At 39.0% G+C, this 22,922-nt stretch overlaps 1 protein-coding gene across 3 annotated transcripts in view; it reads right to left on the bottom strand.

Moving 5' to 3' along the window:
* GDPD4 (glycerophosphodiester phosphodiesterase domain containing 4) overlaps positions 1 to 20,776 on the bottom strand; it is a 136,734-nt gene extending 115,958 nt beyond the window's left edge. For all 3 annotated transcript variants that reach the window (XM_060176725.1, XM_060176726.1, XM_060176724.1), the window contains exons 1-2: positions 20,583 to 20,776; positions 7,537 to 7,640 (exon numbers count right to left, since the gene is read on the bottom strand). In XM_060176725.1, the coding sequence (XP_060032708.1) occupies positions 7,537 to 7,640; positions 20,583 to 20,768 (290 nt within the window). In that variant the 5' untranslated portion in view covers positions 20,769 to 20,776. The remainder of the gene's footprint in view (positions 1 to 7,536; positions 7,641 to 20,582) is intronic.
* Between the last annotated feature and the right edge of the window lie 2,146 nt (positions 20,777 to 22,922).

The raw sequence follows: 22,922 nt of genomic DNA, 5'->3' as shown, positions 1-22,922 counted from the left end.
GAAACCCATACTTCTAAAGCTTTTCCATAAGATTGAAGAAACAAGAACACTCCTTTCCACCTTCTATGTAGCCAATATCACCCTGATACCAAAAGCTGATAGGGACACAACAAAAAAGGAAAACTACAGACCAATATCTCTGATGAACATAGATGCCAAAATATTAAACAAGATCTTGGCCAATGGGATACAGCAGCACATCAAAAATATTGTTTATCATGGCCAAGTGGGATTCATCCCAGGAATGCAAGGTTGGTTCAACATCCATAAGTCAATCAATATCATTCACCACATCAATAAAAGCAAAGCCAAAAACCACATGATTATCTCAATAGATGCAGAGAAAGCCCTTGACAAAATCCAACACCCATTCATGCTCAAAACTCTACAAAAAATGGGAATAGATGGGAAATTCCTGAAGATAGTGGAATCCATATATAGCAAACCTACAGCCAACATCATACTCAATGGACAGAAGCTGAAAGCATTCCCCCTCCAGAATCATTTATCTGGAACCAGACAGCACCTAGAATTGCCAAAACCATCTTGAGGAAAAGAAACAGAAATGGAGGCATCACACTCCCAGATCTCAAACTATATTATAAGGACTCTATATATATATCTCCCCCCATCCCCAGTGAAGCCAAACATCCACTCTCTCCTTCCATTCAGATTTTTACTTTGATGCCCTACTCCAAACTCAGTCAGATCCTGTTTTGAGTTTCCATTTCTGTTCTTTCTCAACTCCTGTTTATGAGTGGGAGCATCCCATACTCATCTTTATCTTTCTGACTTAGCTCATTTAAAGTAATTCTTTTTATCTCCATCCAAGATAGGTCAGAGAAGGTGGGTTCATTGTTCTTAATAGCTGCGTAATATTCCATTGTGTGTATATACCACAACTTTCTCAGCCATTCATCTGTTGTTGGACACCTGGTCTGCTTCCAGGTTTTAGCTATTACAAATTGTGCTGCTATGAACATAGTTGTACACGTACCTTATTGTCTGTGTGTTATGGAGTCCTTGGGGTATACCCTTAGAAGAGGAATTACAGGGTCATATGGAAGGTCCATCTATAACCTTGTGAGGGTTCTCCAGACTGCTCCCCACATGCTCATGGTGAGGTCATGTATGATACAGAAAATCCTAACAATGGGATTTTCAAAGTCAACCCAATTGCCAAATAATTTGATTATAGCAATAACTATCTATTGCCTTCTTAAACCCTAAGACAGCAGGAACCTCCCACTTCCTCTATAGAGTCCATATTTCCCCCAGTCCTGGATCCTTTGGCAGGGGTGGCTCACTTTCCTGCATGCTTCTCTCAATTCTTACCAACTGATACGGCATCTGCTGATCCCAACCTAATCAATGCAATGGATACCGCCTGGCATGCTTCACTTCAGAATGTGTCCAGAGATGTCAGGCGTGGAATGTCAGCCCTTCAGCACCATTACTCGGGTGAGACCTTTCCTTTCTCATAAGACTCCTTAATTCCATTTCAGGTGACTCACTTCCACACAAAGCCTCAAACCCTAGATATAGACTAGGTCCCATGTGATAGGGCGTATGTCCACATATACCCATAAATTAGGGCAAACATATACCTTAAAGCAAAAGTACACAATAGTTTGCAGTGAGCCAATAAATGAAGAAAGTAGAAAGACCTAAAAAGACACCATATATTACCTAATGAAATTGTTTCTACTTAGACATAGATACCCTCCTCACCTACTTCCTGCAAATCTTCACTTATCTCAGTCACTCCAAAGCTAACCTTATCAAAGTAAGGACTACAAAAGCTGGATAAGAGCAAGAGACTGGCATACTTAAACAATGACTCTTTAGTCACTATCACACCACCCCATCAGCTGGGGCCCTAGTCAGGAAGTCCTGGGATTCCCACACAGACATGATGAGCCTAGACCTCAAATGGATCACTCTCGCCATTATCACCAGTCATCTCCATCAGGAACAACATAATGGACCCCTTTTGGGGGCCCCATAGGACTTGCCCTCAATGTGGATCAACAATGGTAGAGAATGATCCATCCTCTTAAGGGAGGTTGGATAACATATTCTATCTACCACCTGAGGAAGGTGGGTCCTGAAATAGGTGCAAATTGGAATGCTCCTATTCATGGCCACAGAATGCGAGTTTGGACCCACAGGGATGTAGAGGTTATATAGGCTTCTGTACTGACTATGGGCCTCAAATCAGTTTGATGAGGTTTATAGTTAATAATACTTATATGCTTTCCCCATATTTGGGACCTACTCTCTTCCCTGATCCAGCTTTCTAGTCCTTTTTCCAACTATGACACCATTTCCCCAGACAGTAACCTGGGTCCACCAGCATATTAGCTGTCAGGCTCAGGCAAAAACTAGTAAAGTCATGGGCCCCTTGGAATAGACCTGAAATTACTACTAGCTTTTTCCAAAATGGAGACCCCAAATCTTCACCTGCAATATTCTTGCCTTTAGGTTCATGATTAGTCAACAATTTGTTCTGCTTTATATCTTAACTCTTTTTCAGCCACCAGGTTCCAGATGATACCATGATGCCAACCTAACTTCACTGGGCAGAAACCCCACCAATGTGTCCTGGAGCCCCTTTTCCTCAGATACCTGCTCCACTAGGGCAAGAGAGAGACAGGCTGGGAGTATGGATCAATGCCCATGTTTAGTGGGGAAGCAATTACAGAAGCTAGACCTTCCACCTTCTGCACCCCATGGTGACCCTGGGTCCATACTCCCACAGGGTTAAAGAATAGGAAAGCTATCAAGGGAGGGGATGGGATATGGATTTCTTGTGGTGGGAATTGTACCCCTCTATCCTATATTTTTTCCAGTGTTTCCACTTTATAAATAAAATTTTTCACAAAATAATAATAAAGTAAATGGAAAAATAAAGAATAGGGAAGTTCCCAAGGGAGGATATGGGATATGGAACTCTGCTGATGGGAATTGTGTGAAGCTGTACCCCTCTTACCCTATGTCTCTTCAATATTTTTTATTTTATAAATAAAAAATAATAATGTAACAGACATGAAAAATTCAGAGAAAGATTAATATGCATAGAGAATTCAGACAAAAAAAAACCCTAGTACATATATAACTGAAATCTCAAAAATATAAATGATAGAAATCAGTTGTTATCAAGTAAACAAAACTTTGTGCAACTCTACTACCTTCTTGTCTAAACCAAGATGGACTCTCTAAGAAATAAGAAATGAATAAAATCACTGATCAAAGACTATTTGACATTACATGACTACCCCAGGATGGGGGAGCAGCCACCTTTAAGTCTTTTTGCCTTTGACTGGACTAAGGCAAAGCCTTACAAATACTACTGTAGTGAAAAAACCTCAGGCTCTTGGCTGGACAGAAATGGTCAGTGAAGCTATGTAATAAGAATTCTCCACAATCTACTGTCTGGCTATTGTTTCCTTTCTTCTCATTGTCATACTAAAAAATATAATCCTAACCCTGATGAGGTTTCTGTCATTCTCTGTACAAGTGGTTTATGATCACCATGTTACTTAACTGCACATATCTACTTTTCTGTCTCATAAATAAACATGATTTTGCCTGTAAAACTTCCAAATTGAGTAGACTGTTACATCACTGTAATACTTTTTGACATAAGACCAGACCACATTTCTCACTGAAGTCTATTCAACAGCCTATGCTGTTTGTATTTCCTAACTCAAATCATTTTCAGGTCTCTAAACTTTTCTATCTAGTGGTCCCTATGACTTCTGATAACAAATTAAAAGCAGTAGGAGATAATAAAATATTTCATAAAGATTTAAAATATTTTATTGATCTAAGACCTATGAAAAGGATCTGTGGGAAGGGGCTTCATGAGCAGTAAAGTAGTGTTGTAGTGTCTGTCACTCTCCCTGCTTCTCACTCTCTTAACTTCCAGAGAGATAAAGAATAGGAAGAGAGAGATAGGCTGGGTGTAGGGACTGACCCATCAATGCCCATGTTCAGTAGGAAAGCAATTACAGAAGCCAGACCTTCCACCTTATGCACCACATAATGATCCTGGGTCCATACTCCCAGAGGGATAAAGAATAAGAAAGCTTCTGGGGTGGGGGATGGGATAGGGAGTTCTGGTGGTGAGAATTGTGTGGAACTGTACCCCTCTTATCCTGTCCTATCCTATTGTCTTGTCAATATCTCCATTTTATAAATTCAAAAAAAATAATAGGAAAGATTCCAATGGAGGGGATCCAATATGGAACTTTTAAGGTGAAAACTGTGTGGAATTTTACCCCTCTTATCCTACAATCTTGTCAATCATTATTAAAATCAATAAAAAACAAAAATATTTGAAAATAAATAAGTTCCTAGCTTTGAAAATAGAGGTCACAAGCTAAGGGATACATATTTTGATCTCTAGAAGGTGGAAGTAACTCACATCTGACTAACTATATTTGTCTAACTAGGACACTTAACTAGATTCTGGCAGCATGAATGAACCTGGAAGTAGACTCACATCAGAGCCTACAGGAAAAAGCTCAGGTCAATTTAGCACCCTTGATTTCAGTCTTCTATGAAGACCCTAAGCGGAATAAGCAGTTAGGCAGCTTGACTTGTTCTTTTTTTTTTTTCCTCTACTTTTTTTACCAGAGCACTGCTCTGACTTACAGTGGTGCTGACTGAACCTGGGACCTTTGGTGCCTCAGGCATTAAAGTCTTTTTTCATATCATTATGCTATCTCCTTAGCCCCCTGACTTCTGATCTAAAGGTCTATGAAGTAGTGAATGAGTATTGTTTGAGGCCACTCATATTGTGTTAACTTGCTACAGCAGCAATGGGAAACTATTCATGTGATTTACTTGTGGCTTTAGGACCTTCTAGAGCTCACTGTTATATTAGCACACCTTATTTTATTACATTTCACTTTTGGGGGGTAATGTAAAAAAATTTAAACAAATTGAAAGTTTTTGGCAGACAACTGTGTGAAGCATTTCTATTTGAACATTTTTTGTGTGTGGAGCTCATGTATGTGTGATTTCACTATGCCAAGTCTTCTCTTTCATTTAGATTAAGAAACAGAGATGGCAGAGAGAAGCCACAGCCCCTCCCTTATGGTGCCAGGGTCAGAACCTAGGCCATGCACATAGAAAAGCAGATGCCCTGAAGTCAGACAGTAAGTAGCACAGCGGGTTAAGCGCACATGGCACGGAGCACAAGGACCAGCGGGATGATCCCAGTTGGAGCCCCAGGCTCCCCACCTGCAGGGGAGTCACTTCACAGGTGGTGAAGCAGGTCTACAGGTGTCTATTTTTCTCTCCCCTCTCTGTCTTCCTTTCCTCTCTCCATTTCTCTCTGTCCTAACAACGACGACATCAATAATAACAACAATAGTAACTACAGCAACAATAAAAAAAAAGGGTAACAAAAGGAAAAATAAATAAATATTTAAAAGATTTTTTTAAAAAAAGGAAAAGCAAATGCCCTAGCTGCTGAGTACTCTCCAGGCCACTGGCACCATTAATCTACGCATGTTCATTGGCTTTTAGACATAGTGTGACTATACATTTAAAAGACTATATATAGAATATAAACATATTTTTTAATTCACTGAGAATTTATGTAACTCTGGTCGCTGCAGTACTCATTTATTGTAGTGCTCTAGAACTGAACCCACAATATTTCCAAGGTGTACAGTATATACAAATTCTACTTGATAGCAGAGTATTGCTGTGGGGGTTCTACCTGATGAGAAGGATGTTTATTCCAACTACAAATTCCAGGTGTAGAAAAATAACCAAAAGGCATGCTTGGGGACTCACTAGATATACACCACTGAGATAGGCTGGAGTAAAAACCCCATCATTGAGGCCAGGTGATGGTGCACCTGGTTAAGTGACACATTACAGCATGCAAAGACCCAGGTTCAAGTCCCTGGTCCCTACCTGCATGAGAGAGGAAGCTTCATGAGTGGTAAAGCAGGGCTGCAGGTGTCTCTCTGTCTCCTCTCCGATCTATCTCCCATTCCCCTATATTCCCCTCCCCTCTCAATTTCTCTCTATATATCCAATAATAAATTAAAAAAATTAAACTCCACTGTTGATCTAAAAATCCCCTACTTTGATTGATAATCATAGTGGTTGGCTTCCCAGGAAGTTATGTTGATTCAGAGTTAATACATAACAATTCTCATTAAGCATTAATTCTTAGCCAATTCACAACCACTCTGGTAGACAGAGTTTTCTTAAGGGGGGGGGGGGGAACTAGGAAAAAGACTGAGACTGTTAACTTTTATTTTCTGCCACCAGGGTTATTCTGGGGCTCTGCATCTGAACGATTTCACCACTTCCTGTGGACTCATAAGTTTTTTTTTGGATTTTTTTCTTGGACAGAGGTTAAGAAACAGGGAGAGAGAGGGGAAGAGAGGGAGGGAGGGAGAGAGAGAGAGAGACATAGAGAGAGACAGAGAGAGAAAGAGACAGAAAGAGAACAGGTATAGGATAGAAGGAGAGACAAAGTAACACTGCTACACCACTCTTGAAGCTTTCTCCATGCAGGTGCTTCCATTTGGTGGCCAGGAAATTGAACCTGTGCTCCTGACTATGAAAAAGTATATGCTCTATCAAGTGAGATACCCTTAGTTCTCAAAAATATAGCAAGGTCCTTCCTCAAGATTTTTCCTTTATTTAAGGGCCAACTTATTTGGAATATAAAGGAAATACAAAGAATAGAGAAATAACAAAGAAGAACAGTAAAACTAAGAGTTTATTCTTTGGGAATTTATAATTGACAAACTTTTAGCAAGTCTAACCAAGGGGGGGAAAATGACACAAACAGAATTATGGAGAAAGACATTATAGCAGACACAACAAAAATACTGAGTGGGAAACACAAAGTTGGTTTTTTTTCTTCTAGAACGAATAGCTATCAAACTTCAAAGAACAGAACACACTACTGAGAATTCCACAGCATGGTGGTGAGGCTGAAACTGCACCCCTAAACACATAGCCTTGTAAACCAACATTAAAGAATAAAGCAACACTGCCAGGCTGGAGTAGTGGCTCTGCCTGTGGACTCTGAGACAGACAAACAAAGCTTTCAGGTTCAAAACCTGTCCTTCCCAGAAGCTGGTGGTTCACTGAAAAAAAAAGAAAAAAGAAAAAAAAAAAGAATAAAGAAGTGAGGGAGGAGACAAATAGACTGCATCAGAAGGATACAGAACAGCAATCATGAAAGCTATTGCAGGCACAAGAAATCCAGATTTAATGTGTCTGACTGAGGAACAGTATCACAGAGTTATTATCTGACCAGAAGGTGGCGGCTCTGGAAGCATAGAGAAAACTTAACACTAAGACATAGTTGATGTGTGAAAGTGAGCACAAATGAAAATAAAATATAATAAATGAAACAGGCATATTACCCCATTCCAGAACCAGGCCTCTTGCCTACAAGCTATAAAGTCCTGCTTTGTCTACTCTCCTTTTCCCAAGGTAGATTCCGGTGGTTAGCAAATCAAAAAGCCCCAAAATACAAAAAGTAAAACTTACCAGTCAAATCCAAAGTGTTCATTTGCAGTTTCCCCCCACACGTACAGCATAACCACAGATAAACCAAACGAAAAAAACAGAAATGGGCAAAATAATTTCTCTTTCTGAAAAGAGAAAGAAAGAAATCACATTTAGCTCCATTTATCTATGGCACTTCAGCAATATTCGTCAAAGATTTGTATAGATGTGTTATCATGTATTTACCTTCTCCAGGCTAGACTGATTAGTGCATTCTGTTAACCCCAATGGCATTGAATATGTATCTATAATACTACACTGAACTGAAACCATTTTTTAAGATGCTTGTATCTGATGCAAGTTGCTTGAGAAAAGTAGCTTGTTTCACACTTTTGTACTGTCAATATTTAGCACACTGCTTTGTATATAGCTGGTTCCTCACTATTGCACTCTCTCCCTTCTTTTTGTCCCCCCCCCCACTGGAGGACTTTTCTGGCTTATGGTGGTGCTAGGAATTGAACCTGTTGATTGAATTGTTAATTGTTAATTCCCAACAAACTGCTAGGCTTATTCACCTCTGCATCTACCAAATGCTTCTTTAATAATTCAACTGAGTGATTCATTCATTCACCAGTTCATTTAGTCATGTGTTTATTCCTATTCGGGAGGGCACAGTTGCTTACGGAATAAATTTTTGAGTAGTTATTTTATGTTAGGATAATTCTATGAAACTCACAAGATGCCAGAAATTGCCAAACCATTTCCAGAATATTAAGTTTGAGTTGTTGCCTGAGTTACAATCCCAGCACTTCTTCATCACCTAAATAAGAAATTATACCTCTCTGAGAAATGTGTTGACTTTTTATGAAATCAATAGAATAATACCTACCCCGTCAAAAAATATGGGGTTACTGTAAGGAGTATTAAGGAAATAAAATGGAAACCATAGAAAGAATATTACAAAAAGAACATTATAGTTATTAAGGCACTGAACACCTCTTACTGAGGGTATGAGGAATAAGAACATAGGATCTGGTTCAGGTCTTATATTTATTTTCTTTCATTCATTTTTAAAGATTTTATTTATTTATTCATGAAGAAAGATAGGCGGAGAGAAAGAATAAGATCATTCTGGTACATGCTGTCAGGGAATGAACTCAGGACCTCATGCTTGAAGAGTCCAATGTTTTATCCATGGCACCTCCTGGACCACCTTATACTCATTTTCAACAAAAAATTTCAATGACATTAAAAAAAAATGTATCAGTTACTTCACTCCCAGAGTTTACCACCAGACTGGAAAGCCACTCAGCCTGCCTCCATGGTCAGTTGGGCCCAAGGTGATCTATGCCTGTCCATCCTTGACCTCGTCCTATTCAGTTACACTGACCTTTCTGTTTCTAGAAGATAGCTGATTGGTTCCTCGACCTGGAATATTTTTTCCCTCAGGTGTATATAGGGTTACTTGTACCTCTTCATTTAAGACACTTTATGACACTTTTTCTTCTCTAACTACTTTCATCCAAGTTTAGGGTTTTTGTTTGTTTGTGTTAGTGGTACTGTTGTTGTCTCCAGAGATTCAATGCTCTTTGCTGGCTTTTTTCACATAGAAAGAGTGATACAGAAAGAAAACAAGAACGGGCCTGGGTGGTGGCTTACCTGATTGAGCACACATGTTACAATGTGCAAGGACCTGAGTTCAAGCCCTCAGTCCCCACCTGCAGGAGGAAAGCTTTGCGGGTGGTGAAGCCATGTTGCAGGTCTCTCTCTGTCTCTCTCCTTCTCTATCACCCCCTTCCCTCCCAATTTCTGGCTGTCTCTATCCAATAAATAAATAAAGGCAATTTAGAAAGAAAGAAAGAAAGAAAGAAAGAAAGAAAGAAAGAAAGAAAGAAAGAAAGAAAGAAAGAAAGAAAAAGAGGTGGCAAGACTGACAGAGAAAGAAACCACAGTACCAAAGCTTCCTTCAATGCCATGGTAGTTAGGCTCAAACCTGGGTCTCACACATGACAAAAAAAAAAAACAAAACTCACTAACCAAGTGAGCTATTTTGCTGGCTGTCACCCTAGTTTCTAGCACATTTTTCTATTTATTATCTCCAAAGTTCTTATCCCACTCTCAAGTAATCTTTATTTACTTTTTATTACTTCATTCTACTCAGAATGTAACCTACTGTAAGGCGAGAGGCCTTTTCTTTTTTAATTTGGGGCTTCACCACTCTGGACCAACTTTTAGATAGAAACAGACAGAGGGGAGTCACGTGGTAGTGCAGCGCAAGGAACAGCTTAAGGATCCTGGTTCAAGCCCACCGCTCCCCACCTGCAGGGGAGTCGCTTCACAGGCAATGAAGCAAGTCTGCAGGTGTCTATCTTTTTCTCCTCTTGTCTTCCCTATCTCTCTCCTTTTCTCTCTGTCCTAACAATGACAACATCATCAACGACAACAATAATAAATACAACAACAATGAAAAACAAGGGCAACAAAAGGGGAAAAAAATAATAATAAAAATTTTTTTAAAAAAAGAAACAAGAAAGTTAATTGAAGAAATAGACTAGACCTTCTGGACCAGACTTCTACACCTCAAGAAATTGGAATACACATTATTTTCAAATCCACATGGAACATCCTCAAGGATAGACCATATATTAGGCCACAAAGATAGTATCAACAAATTCAAGAACATTGACATCATCCTAAACATCTTCTCAGACCACAGTGGAATTAAGCTAATAATACTTAACAATAAACAGAAAATTAGCAAAGGACCCAAAACATGGAAATTTAACAACCACTGGGTCAAAGAGGAACTCAAGGAAGAAAAAGGCCAATTTCTTAAGACACCAATCAATTTGTTACATATCCCTTTCTACCTTAATTTCCTATCACTTCTCCTGAAAATATACTTTATACTATTGCTCTGTGACTCATTTGCAAACACCATTTTATTCTTCCATCCCCTATTTTTTTTAATTGGAGGGGATTAATGGTTTAAATTAAATACAGTTGTTGGCACATGTATAAAACTTCTTAGATTTCTGCAAAACATTCTCACTACTAGCCAAGGTCTTCCTCCACCATCATGCCCCAGGACCTGAAGCTACCTCCCTCTCCCACCCCCCACCAGAGTCCTTTATTTTGGGGTAATACACCAAACTCAAAGTTCTCTTTGTGTCCCCCCATCTTTTAAATTTTTTATTGGGGGAATTAATGGTTTAGTTAACAGTAAATAGTTGTTGGTACATGTGTAAAATTTCTCTTTACTGCATATTATTTATTATTCTGACTACCCAGCTCTTCCACCACTGTGCACCAGGACCTGTAAACTCTACCACATCCCTCAGTCCTTTACTTTAGTGCAATACATTAAACCCAGTCCAAGTTCTGCTTTTTTTTTTTTTAGATTTTATTTATTTATTAATGAGAAAGTAGGAGAGAGAAAGAACCAGACATCACTCTGGCACATGTGCTTCCGGGGATTGAATGCAGAACCTCATGCTTGAGAGTCCAGTGTTTTATCCACTGCCCCACCTCCTGGACCACCCAAGTTCTGATTTCTGTTATTACTCCACTTTTGTTTGTGAGATCATCCCATATTTATCCTTCTCTTTCTGGCTTATGTCACTTAAGAGGATTCCTTTAAGCTTCACCCAAGATGAGGTGAAGAAAGTGAATTCATCATTCTTTTTTTTTTTTTTTTTGCCTCAAGGGTTATTACTGGGGCTCAGTGCCTGCACCATGAATCCACTGCTCCTGGAGGCCATTTATTCCCCCTTTTGTTGCCCTTGTTGTGGTTATTATTGTCACTGTTGATGTCATTCATTGTTGGATAGGACAGAGAGAAATGGAGAGAGGAGGGGAAGACAGAGAGGGGAGAGAAATAAAGAACCTGCAGACCTGCTTCACCGCCTGTGAAGCAACTCCCCTGCATGTGGGGAGCCAGGGGCTTGAATGGGATCCTTCCACCAGTCTTTGCGCTTTGTGCCACGTGCACTTAACCCGCTTAAAATTGCACTACTGCAGACCCCCGAATTCATCACTCTTAATAGCTTTCTCAGTCACTCATTTGCTGTTGGACACCTAGGCTTCTTCTAGGTTTTAGCTACTATAAATTATGATGCAATGAATATAATTATACACAGATCTTACGGGATGTGTATGCTTGATTTCTTAGTATATATCCCGAGGAAAGAAACTGCTTGGTGATATATCTAGCCTTCTGAGAGTTCTCCAGACTGATTTCCACAGGGTTTGGACCAATTCATATTCCCACTATCAGTTCAGGAAGACTGAAAGATTACCCCCACAACTTTCCCAGCATTTGTTGTTACTATCCTTTATATGACATTTTCACAGGAGTGAAATGATTATCTCATTGTAGTCTTTGCTTACACTCTCTAACAATCAAGGATTTTGAGCCTTTTCTAATATGTCTGCTGGCGTTTTGGATCTCCTCTTTGGTGATATTCTGATCATATCCTCTCCCCACTTTTGGATGGGGTCATTTTTTGTTGTTGTTGCTGTTGCTGAGTTTGGTGAGCTGTTTATTTATATATTTGGTTATTAGCCTTTTGTCTAATATATGACATATAAAGATCTTCTCCCATTCTGTAAGGGGTCTCTTTGAGTGGTGGTTTCTTTTGATGTGTTGAAGCTTTTTAATTTGATGTTTTGCTTGCAATTGGACTTGTGTCATTGAAGATGCCTATAAAACTTAGATGGAAAAGAATTCTACCAATATTTTCCTCATGAGTATTTGATAGTTCCTGGTCAAACATCCAAGTCTTTAATCCATTAGGAGTTTACTCTTCTGTTTGGTGAAATGTAGTGGTTTGGTTTTTCTTCTGCATGTTTCAACCAGTTTGTCCCAACACCATTTATTGGAGAGACTCTCCATTTAATACTTTGCCTCCATTATCAAAAATTAGATGACCATAGTGTGGGGGCTTATTTCTGGGCTCTCAGTTCTATTCCACTGATTAGTTTGTCTGTTTTTGTCCAAGTACCAGGCAGTTCTGATTACAGTGGATCTACAATATAGTTTGAGATCTGAGAGTGTGATGCCTTCAGTTCTGTTTTTTTGTTTTTGACTGATTTGGCAATTCTAGGCATTTTATGGTTCCAGGTAAACTTCTGTAACTTTTGTTTTTAGCCTCTTAAAAAATGGGATCTTGATTGGAAATTGCATTAAATTTGTACATGGCTCTGGGTAAGAATGGTCATTTTGATTATGTTAATTTTTCTAATCCACAGACATGTGGTATCTTTCCACTTATTTGTATCTTTTTCTATTTCTTTGAATAGTGACAACAATTTTCAGTATAAAGTCTTTCCTTTTTGTTAGGTTTATTCCTAGATGTTAACTGATTTTGCTATTATAGTGAATGGGACTATTTTCTGAATTGTTTCTTCTTCAGACTTAAGTGTTTGCATAAAGGAATGAAAACTGACTTTCGTATATTAATTTTTTAGTCTAACACCTTATTATATTGCCTCATAGTTTCCATGAGCTTCCTGAATTTTTAGGGTTTTCTATGTATACTATCAGATCATCTGCAAATAGTGACAGATTGACTTCTTCTCTTCCAATCTGTATCCCTTTAATTCCTTTCTCTTGCATAACTGCTATGGCAAGAACTACCAACACTCCATTGAATGGTAACAATGATAGTGGGCAGCCCAGTCTAGTACCTGATCTAAGTCAATTTCTCACCATTAACTACAATGTTGGCTACAGGCTTGCTATATACAGACACCAGTAGATTAAGGAATTTTCCATCTATTCCCATTTTTTGTAGTGTTTTGGTCATGCATGGATACTGGACTTTGTCAAAAGCCTTCTCTACATCTACTGAGATAATCATGTGGTTTTTGGTTTTTCTTTTATTGATACAGTGGGCCACATTTACTAATTTTTTTATATTTAAACAATCTTTCATCCCTGGGATAAATACCACTTTGTCATGATGTATAACCTTTTAATACTGTTGTATCTGCTTTGCTAGAATTTTGTTCAATATTTTAGCATCCGTGTTCATATAGATATTGGTCTGTGGCTTTCCTTTTTTTATTGTGTCTGAATGTTAGCTTCATAGTAATTGGAAGGGAATATTGGTATGTCTTAAATGTTTTGGAAGAGCTTAAAAAGTATAGGTAACATTCTTCCTTGAAAGTTTTGTGGAATTCACTTGAAATTTTATTCTTTGGAAGGTTCTTGATAACTGTTTCAATTTCTTTGCCTATGACTGACCTATTCATGTTTCTTAGTTCCTCCTGGTTCAGTTTTGGAAGGTTTTATGTTATCTATGGACTTTTCCATTTATTTCAGGTTCTCTTACTCAGTGGCATACAGTTGTTCATAGAAGTCACACTTTGGATTTCTGTGTTGTCTATTGTGACATCTCTTTCACTTACAACCCTATTTGAGTCTTCCTTTCTTTTTTTAGTGTGTTTGGCAAAGGGTTTGTCAATTTTGTTTACCATTTTGAAGAACCAACACTTAGCTTTATTGATCTTTTGTATAGTTTTTTTATTTTCAATGTTGCTTATTTCTACCATAATTTTAATTATTTCACTCCTTGTTTGTTAGGGTTCCCTTTGTTCTTCTAAGCCATTAATGTGTGTAGTCAGGTTGTTTTGAGTATTTTGTTTCCTAATGTGTGCCTGTATGGCTATCAATTTCTTTTTTTTAATTTATTTTTAAAATAGAAAATATTGACAAAACCATAGAATAAGAGGGGTGAAATTCCACACAGTCCATATCCCGTCCCCTCCGTTGGAAGATTTCCTATTCTTTATCTCTCTGGAAGCATGGACCCAGGGTCATTATGGGGTGCAGAAAGTGGGAGGTCTGGGTTCTGTAATTGCTTCTCTGATGGACATGGACATTGACAGGTTGATCCATACTCCCAGCCTGTTCCTATCTTTCCCTACTGGAGCAGGGTTCTGGATAGGTGGGGTTCCAGGGTACATTGATAAGGTTGTCTGTCTGGGCGAATCAGGCTGTCATCATGGTAGCATCTGCAACTTGGTATTTTGAATATATTCCTTTGCTTCCTCCTTTCTTGTGGGACTCAGTTCAGTAGTTCTCGTAAGGTGGGGTTGATTGTGGCAAATTCCTTTAGTTCTTGAATATTGAGAAAACCTTTATTTCTCCCTCATATGGGCAGGATAATTTTGCAGGATACAATATTTGTGGCTGGAATTCCTTCTCCTTTAGAACTTTGAATATGTCATTCTACTCTCTCGTCTCTAGAGTTTATAAAGAGAAATCTGATCAAAGTCTTATAGCACTGCCTTTGTATGTAAATTATTTCCTTTCCCTGCAGCCAGCAAAAATTTTCCTTGTTGTTGACTTTTTAAAAAAATATTTATTTTATTTATTTATTCCCTTTTGTGGCCCTTGTTGTTTTATTGTTGTAGTTATTATTGTTGTTGTCGTTGGATAGGACAAAGAGAAATGGAGAGAGGAGGGGAAGACAGAGAGGAGGAGAGAAAGATAGACACCTGCAGACCTGCTTCACCGCCTGTGAAGTGACTCCCCTGCAGGTGGGGAGCCGGGGTTCGAACCAGGATCCTTATGCCAGTCCTTGTGCTTTGCGCCACCTGTGCTTAACCCGCTGCGCTACAGCCCAACTCCCTGTTGTTGACTTTTGATAGTTTTGTAATAATGTGCCTTGGTATTGGTCTTTTTCTATTTATAAATCTGGGTGACAGTTCTGCCTCTTGAATGAGGATGTTTTGATGGTTTCCTAAGTAAGGGAATTTCTCAGCTAAAATTGCTCTGAAAATGGACTCTGGGCCTTTGGCCTTGTCCTCCTCTTCAGATATACCTATCATTCTTACATTCGATCTTTTGATGGAGTCTACAATTTCACAGAGAGTTGCTTCAGTCTTTCTGATCCATTCCTCTCCCTCATCTTTGAACTGAAATAGTGGCCTGGCCATGTCTTCTAGATTGGAGATTCTTTTTTTTTTTAATTTCTTTATTGAGGAATTGATGTTTTACATTCAACAGTAAACACTTTGTTTTACAAATAGAGGTTTGTACATGCATAACATTTCTCAGTTTTCCACATAATACAACACCCACTAGGTCCTCTGTCATCCTTCTTGGATCTGTATTCTCCCCACCCACCCACCCCAGTCTTTTACTTTGGTGCAATACACCAATTCCAGTTCAGGTTCTACTTGTGTTCTCTTCTGATCTTGTTCAACTTCTTCCTTAGAGTAAGATCATCCCATATTCATCCTTCTCTTTCTGACTTATTTCACTTAACATGAATTTTTCAAGGTCCATCCAGGATCGGCTGAAAACGGTGAAGTCACCATTTGTAATAGCTGCGTAGTATTCCATTGTGTATATATACACCACAACTTGCTCAGCCACTCATCTGTTGTTGGACACCTGGGTTGCTTCCAGGTTTTGACTATTACAAATTGTGCTGCTATGAACATAGGTATACACAAATCTTTTTGGATGGGTGTGTTGGGTTCCTTAGGATATATCCCCAGGAGAGGAATTTCAGTATCATAGGGTAGGTCCATTTCTAGCCTTCTGAGAGTTCTCCAGACTGTTCTGGAGAACAGGGATTGGACCAATTGACATTCCCACCAGCAGTGCAGGAGGGTTCCTTTGATCCCACAACCTCTCCAGCATTTGTTGATGTATGACCTTTTCTGATGTATGACATTTTCACATGAGTGAAGTGGTATCTCACTGTTGTCTTTATTTTCATTTCTCTGACAAAGACTTGGAGCATTTTTTCATGTTTCTCAGCCTTTTGGATCTCTTCTGTGGTGAATATTCTGTCCATGTCCTCTTGCCATTTTTGGATGGGGTTATTTATTTTCTTGTTGTTGAGTTTGGCAAGCTCTTTATATATTTTGATAAGATCTTCTCCCATTCTGTGAGGGGGGGGGTCTCTTGGTTTGGGTATTGGTTTCTTTTGCTGTGCAGAAGCTTTTTAATTTGATGTACTTTGTACAATTACTTTGTAATTGGATTTGTGTCATTGAAGATGTCTTTAAAATTTATGAAGAAAAGAGTTCTGCCATATTTTCCTTTAAGTATCTGATAGTTTGTGGTCTAACATCCAAGTCCTTGATCCACTTGGAATTTACTTTTGTATTTGGTGAAATATAGTGGTTCAGTTTTATTCTTCTGCATGTTTCAACCCATTTTTTCCAACACCATTTGTTGAAGAGACTCTGCTTTCCCCATTTAATAGTCTGAGCACCTTTGCCAAAGATTAGATGTCCATAGGTGTGGGGGCTTACTTCCAGGCTCTCAATTCTAGTCCACTGATCAGTGTGTCTACTCATGTTCCAGTACCAAGCAGTTTTGATGAGATCTGGGAGTGTGATGCCTCCAGTTCTGTTTTTTCTTCTCAAGATTGTTTTGGTAATTCTAGGTCTTTTCTGGTTCCAGATAAACATTTGTAGCATTTGTTCTATTCTCCTAAAAATGTGTTTGGGATCTTGATGGGAATAGCATTAAATTTGTAGATGGCCCTGGGTAGTATATTCATTTTGATGATGTTAATTCTGTCAACCCATGAACATGGAATATCTTTCCACTTCTTTGTGTCTTTTTCAGTTTGAGTAGTGACTCATAATTTTCAGTATACAAGTCTTTCCCTTCTTTGGTTAGGATTATTCCTAGATATTTTATTGTTTTTGTTGCTATAGTAAAAGGAATTGATTTCTGGATTTCAACTTCTTCTACCTTAGTGTTTGCATAGAGGAATGCCACTGACTTTTGAATGTTAATTTTGTATTATGACACCCTACTGTATTGCCTGATGATTTCCAAAAGTTTCTTGCTGGATTTCTTAGGTTTTTCTATGTATACTATCATGTCATCTGCAAATAGGTAGAGTTTGACTTCTTCTCTTTAGATTGGAGATTATTTTTTCTGGATGTGTGGATCTACTTCCTAAGCCTCCTATATGGGCATGGATTGCAGTTATGGTGTCTTTTACTCTCTGGAGTTGTGGCTGAAGTGCTTCTTTCAAGATCTGAAGATTCTTAACGGTCTCTGTTATAATTTCATCTTTCATGTTTTAATTCCATTGTAACATGCTCTTTTAATTCTTGCTTAATTTCTTGGAGAGTCCTCATAATGAGTTCTGTGTAGTCTGTCTCTGAGAGTCTTTCTAAATCTGCAATTTCTTGCATTTCCTGTTTCATTTCTTTCTGGCTAATACTGCATAGTTGGCTGTTTAGTTCTGTTTCTCTGCTTGTGCATTTTTTTAGTGTGCTGGGTTATTGATGGCCAGAAGGTGGTGCTATTGCGACCTCAAGGTTTCTCTTGTTTCTATGATCTGCTGTGGGTGGGATGAGGTGGGAGGATGGTTGCTTTGGGCAGTCTTATGGTCACAAATAACCCTGTTTTATGTTGTGTCCTTGCCTTAAATTCAAAAGGCTAAAGACCCCGATTGAGAGGTTTTAAGCCTGTCTCTTTTCTTCCATCGCTAGGAACAATGTTACTGGCTTGCTGTGCTTAAAGTGATATTGCCAAAATGGCACACAGCTCAGCACCCATGCTGCCCAGAGCTCTGATTTGACTTTGCTGTTCTTCAACTCATGCCCATGCCCTTTTTCGCTCCAACCACGTGCAAGCACCAACCTAAGGCTGCAGAATTTTCAGCTGTAGATTATGACTTCAGTTGGGTTTCTTGTTTTATTTGTTGTCTTGGGAGGAGAGGTGACTTGGTCCCAGTTATTCCATGGCCATTATCCATTTCCATCTTAGTATTACCTTACCTGTGTCCCAAATATTTTGATAGCTCATGTCTTCATTTTTATTTGATTCTAGAAACATTTTATTTCCTTAATTTTCTCTTTGATCCAGCAGTTGTTAAGCAGTGGACTGTTGAATTTCTATGTTTTGGGACATTTACTAATTTTCTGTTTATTGTTAAGTGTTTGTTTAATTCCACTATGATCTGAGAAGGTGCTTGGAATAATTTCAATGCTCTTGGATTTGCTGACACTGTCTTTGTGGCCTAACACATATGGTCTATCCTTGATAATATCCCATGTGGACTAAAAAAAAAAAAAAAAAAAAAACCAGTTCTTTGAGGTGAAGAACTCTGAAAATATCCAGTAGGTGTAGGTCCAGTCTCTCTCTTTTTAAAATTCTTTTGCTTCTTTATTAACTCTATGCCTAGATGATCTATTTCAGAGGGTGGGATACTGAAGTCTCCATTACTACTGTGTTGCTATTTAAATAGATGTTTGGTGTATTTGGATCTATGTCCTATTCTTTGCCTAAACAATCCTCAATCAGCTTTCACCTTCTAAGTAAAGTTATCTTCCACTCCTGCCTTTGCATTTAGGTACATGAATGTTTTACACACACACATTTGTATCACTGTGTTATGTTTATGTATGTACTTGTCTTTTCTTCCAGAAGACTATGAGTTCCTTGAGATTACTACTTCTGCTATCCCATCACAAGCATGAAAGCCAAACTGCTGGATAAGAATAAATAAGAGAGAAAAAAAAACACTACTACCTCATTTAGGTACCTCATTTTAGTCTCCCAAGTCCTACCCTTTCCTTTGCTCCCCACCTCAAGCATAAAAAAATAGCACTCCATTAAGCCTGGCCTCCACCACAGTAGAGGGAATTTGAGTGCTGTAGCTTATTTCCCTATCTCTTCTTTCTCTTTCTAGCTGAAAAAAAAATTCTTGGAAAAGTGATCCCAGGAGAGGTGAAGATAGCATAATGTTATGCAAAGAGACTCTCATGCCTGAGGCTATGAAGTCCCAGGTTCAATCTCCTGCACCATCATAAACCAGAACTGAATAGTGCTCTGGTAAATAAAATAAATAAATAAATAAATAGAAATAAGAGAAATGACGCTCCAACAGTGACCAAATAAATAAATAAGAAATCTAACTGTACCATGTTAACAAGTAAATTAAGATAAATATACATATAGTCTTTTTTTCTTTCCCTCTGCTTATTTGGTCTCTCATGTCATATAGCCCAGCACAGAGTCCCAAAATTAACAGAGAGGAAAAGGAGATCCTTACTGAGGCTAAGCCACATATGGTCAGCTTTTTATTTATTTATTTTTGCCTTTAGGTTTATTACTGGGGCTGTGTGCCTGCATTAGGAATATTGTTCCTATGGCCAGTTTTTCTGATTTGGGGGGGAGGGTAGGACAGAGAGAAATTGAGAGGAGAGGGAAAGATAAGAAGAGAAAAGATAAGACACCTACAGATCTGCTTCACCATTTGTGAAGCAACACCCCTGCAAGAAACTGGGGGCTGGAACCAGGATCCTTGTGCTTCCTACTATGGGCGCTTATACCAATGCACCACCACCTGGCCCCTCATGTGGTCAGTTTTACCACAGATCTTCATTAGGAACCATCAGGCATCAGCCATTTGAGTACTATGAGAACACTATTTCCCACTTGCTGCATTTCCTCCTCACAAACATTGCAACTTGATAAATTCATAGTGAAGAGACAATTCACAGTGAAGAAAAATTCAAACATTTCTGTAGTCTGTAGCAAAAGACATTTAATTGTACCAAAATGCCACATTTCATTCAACCTTCACTGAGTGAATAAATGTAAAGTAGTAAGAAAAGGAATGATATAAAAGAAGTAGTATCAAAGGAACTGGAATTAAAAAAACAAAGATAGTAGGGACTGGGAGACAGTTCACAGACAATCTGCTTTACCATACAGTTTATAAACCCAAGTTTGAGGCCCCAGTCACTACATGGGAGCACCATGAAAAGGGGAAAGCAGTACTATAGTGTCTTTCTTCTTTCTCTCAAACTCCCTCTCTGCCCTACACACACACATTTATAGTCTGCCAAGCATGGCATAATTGTGCAGGCATTCCCAAGAAGTCCTGATGGTAAACAGAAAAAGAAAAAGGATGTAATGAGGAAGAAAAGAGGAACAGAAGTATAAGGAAATAGATACATGTTTCAGTAAGATTAGCTCTGGCTCTAGAATTAAAGTACTCTTCATGGAAGAACAAAGTACTAGCATGCCTGGAGACTCTGATGAGCCCACAAGGATGTACCCACTGCTGGGAAAATGTGTCCCTATCCCTGTGTACCCAAGAGCAGCAGCAGAGTGCATGCTTTGATCTTTTCTCCTTTTGGATTTTGTACTGGTAGGTGAGGCAGCCAGTAATGAAGGTGAGATAGCACTGATGGTTGAAGATTTGTATAATCCATGGAAGAGGCTTTTTCTTTCTTCTTGGCTTCTGGTTCCTGACCCGAGTCCTGTTGTCCTTATGCATAGTTCAACCTTTTTCTGGAAAGACAAAACATTCAAGATGTAATAGTTCGTTCCAATGCTTCCTGCCCCACCACCCTACAGAATACATCATCAAAAATGGATAAAGGGACATGCTGGATGACGGTTCACCCAGTAGAGTGCACACTTAACTGGCACTTTAACATGTTCAAGTCCTCATCACTACATGGGAACATCTGTAAGGGGGAGCTTCCTGAACAGGGGATCTGTGCTATGTTGCTAGTCCTTCTCCCTGTCTCTCATCCTCTATCAAAAGAAAATAAATGGTTGCTGGGGGGCAGTGAAGCCATCCAATCATTATCCAAGCAATAATGCAGTCAGGTGTGCATTATCCTAGTCCTATAGAGTTATTCCAGAGATAACCCTGGTGGGGAAAGAAAAAGGAGGAGATAAAGGGATGTGGAAATGTGTAAAAATATTTATAATCTATGGCTCAGTAGAGAAGACTAAAGGTTCATCCTTCCTTTCCCACTAACTTACTGTATGTCTTTGCACCATTCAAGACTGTTCCCTCAACTCTAAAATGGGATCATGCTCCGTGTCTTAACCAACTAACAAGTGCTGAAAGCATCAAACTGGATAATCCAAATGTGCTCTTAACAGCCTGAGAACTTATATGCAAACTTGAGTTATATGAAAAGTACAATCCTTGACTAACTGATGCAAAATACACAGTTGCCAGCCCCTTCCTTTTCTCTCTTCTGATGTGTAATCAGATAGAGTCAGTCTCAGTTAACAATTATGGACTATTCAAGGAAGCAAGAACTGAAATAAGATAAATCTACAAACAAAAAAAATCCAAAGGTAAAAAGAAACAATGTGATAAAAATGTCATAGAACCCAAATACCTTCCACCTTACTATTCCACTGAGGTGCAGGACTTCCTTATAAGGGTCCAAAAAGGGTCCTTCTAGGCCACCACTAGAAGGAAAGAAATAGAACAAAGGCAAGCTTTCTCCCTTAAGAGCATTCACAGGAGAAGAGCATGACACTTCACTAAACAAAAGGATTCTTCCTTTTCTAGCTTTTTCCCCAAAACCAATAATGGCTGCTAGTGCATCTTTATCACAAGTAGGTGAGGTCTGGGCAGTGACACAGTTAAATGTACATATTACTATGTGCAAGGACCAGGGTTTGAACCCCCACTCCCCACTTACAGGGAGGTGTTTCACAAGAGGTGAAGCAGGTCTGCTGGTGTCTATTTTTTTCCTCTGTCTCTTGCTCCTCTCCCTTCTCAATTTCTCTCTGTCCTATCCAACCAAGTATAACAGAAAAGAAAAAAAAAGAAAAATAGCTGCCAGGAGTTGTGGATTCATAGTGCCAGCAATAAGCTCCAATGATAACCCTGACAGAAAAAATTAAAATAAAATAAAATACACACACACACACACACACACACACACACACACACATATATCACAAATAACTTTGAAGAATCACTTGGTTTCTTTTTTTTTTTTTTCCTCCAGGGTTATTGCTAGGCTCGGAGCCTGCACCATGAATCCACCGCTCCTGGAGGCCATTTTTTCCCTTTTGTTGCCCTAGTTGTTGCAGCCTCGTTGCGGTCATTATTGCCATTGTTGACGTTGCTTTGTTGTTGGATAGGACAGAGAGAAATGGAGAGAGGAGGGGAAGACAGAGAGAGAGGGGAGAGAAAGATAAGACACCTGCAGACCTGCTTCACCACCTGTGAAGCGACTCCCCTGCAGGCGGGGAGCAGGGGGCTCGAACTGGGATCCTTACGCCGGTCCCTGCGCTTTGCGCCACATGCACTTAACCCACTGTGCCACCGCCCGACTCCCACTTGGTTTCTTTTTAACTAATAAATTAAAAGCAGATACTAAAGACTACCTCGTTGTCACTACTGCATTTTGTCACAACATGTTATAAGCAAAAAAATGTTTTTATATATAGAAGCTTCTAAAGAAAGTTTTGAGTCAACAGGTAAAAAAAAAATAAATAAAGCCAAACAACAAACAAGAGGGAGCCAGAGGAAGTAGCATACTTGGCCATATATACATGAACCCGATTTTTAGTGAAGCTCCATGAATAATGGTGCACTGCTTTTGTATATCTTCTCGTTCTTTCTGCCTGAAATTAAAAGGGAAAAAAAGTCTGCTAAGAGCAGTGGAATCAC

Source organism: Erinaceus europaeus, chromosome 17 (assembly GCF_950295315.1).
Source record: "Erinaceus europaeus chromosome 17, mEriEur2.1, whole genome shotgun sequence".
Classification (NCBI taxonomy): domain Eukaryota; kingdom Metazoa; phylum Chordata; class Mammalia; order Eulipotyphla; family Erinaceidae; genus Erinaceus; species Erinaceus europaeus.
Note: the sequence above shows the minus strand (reverse complement) of the source record. Positions and strands in the feature narration are given on the sequence as shown.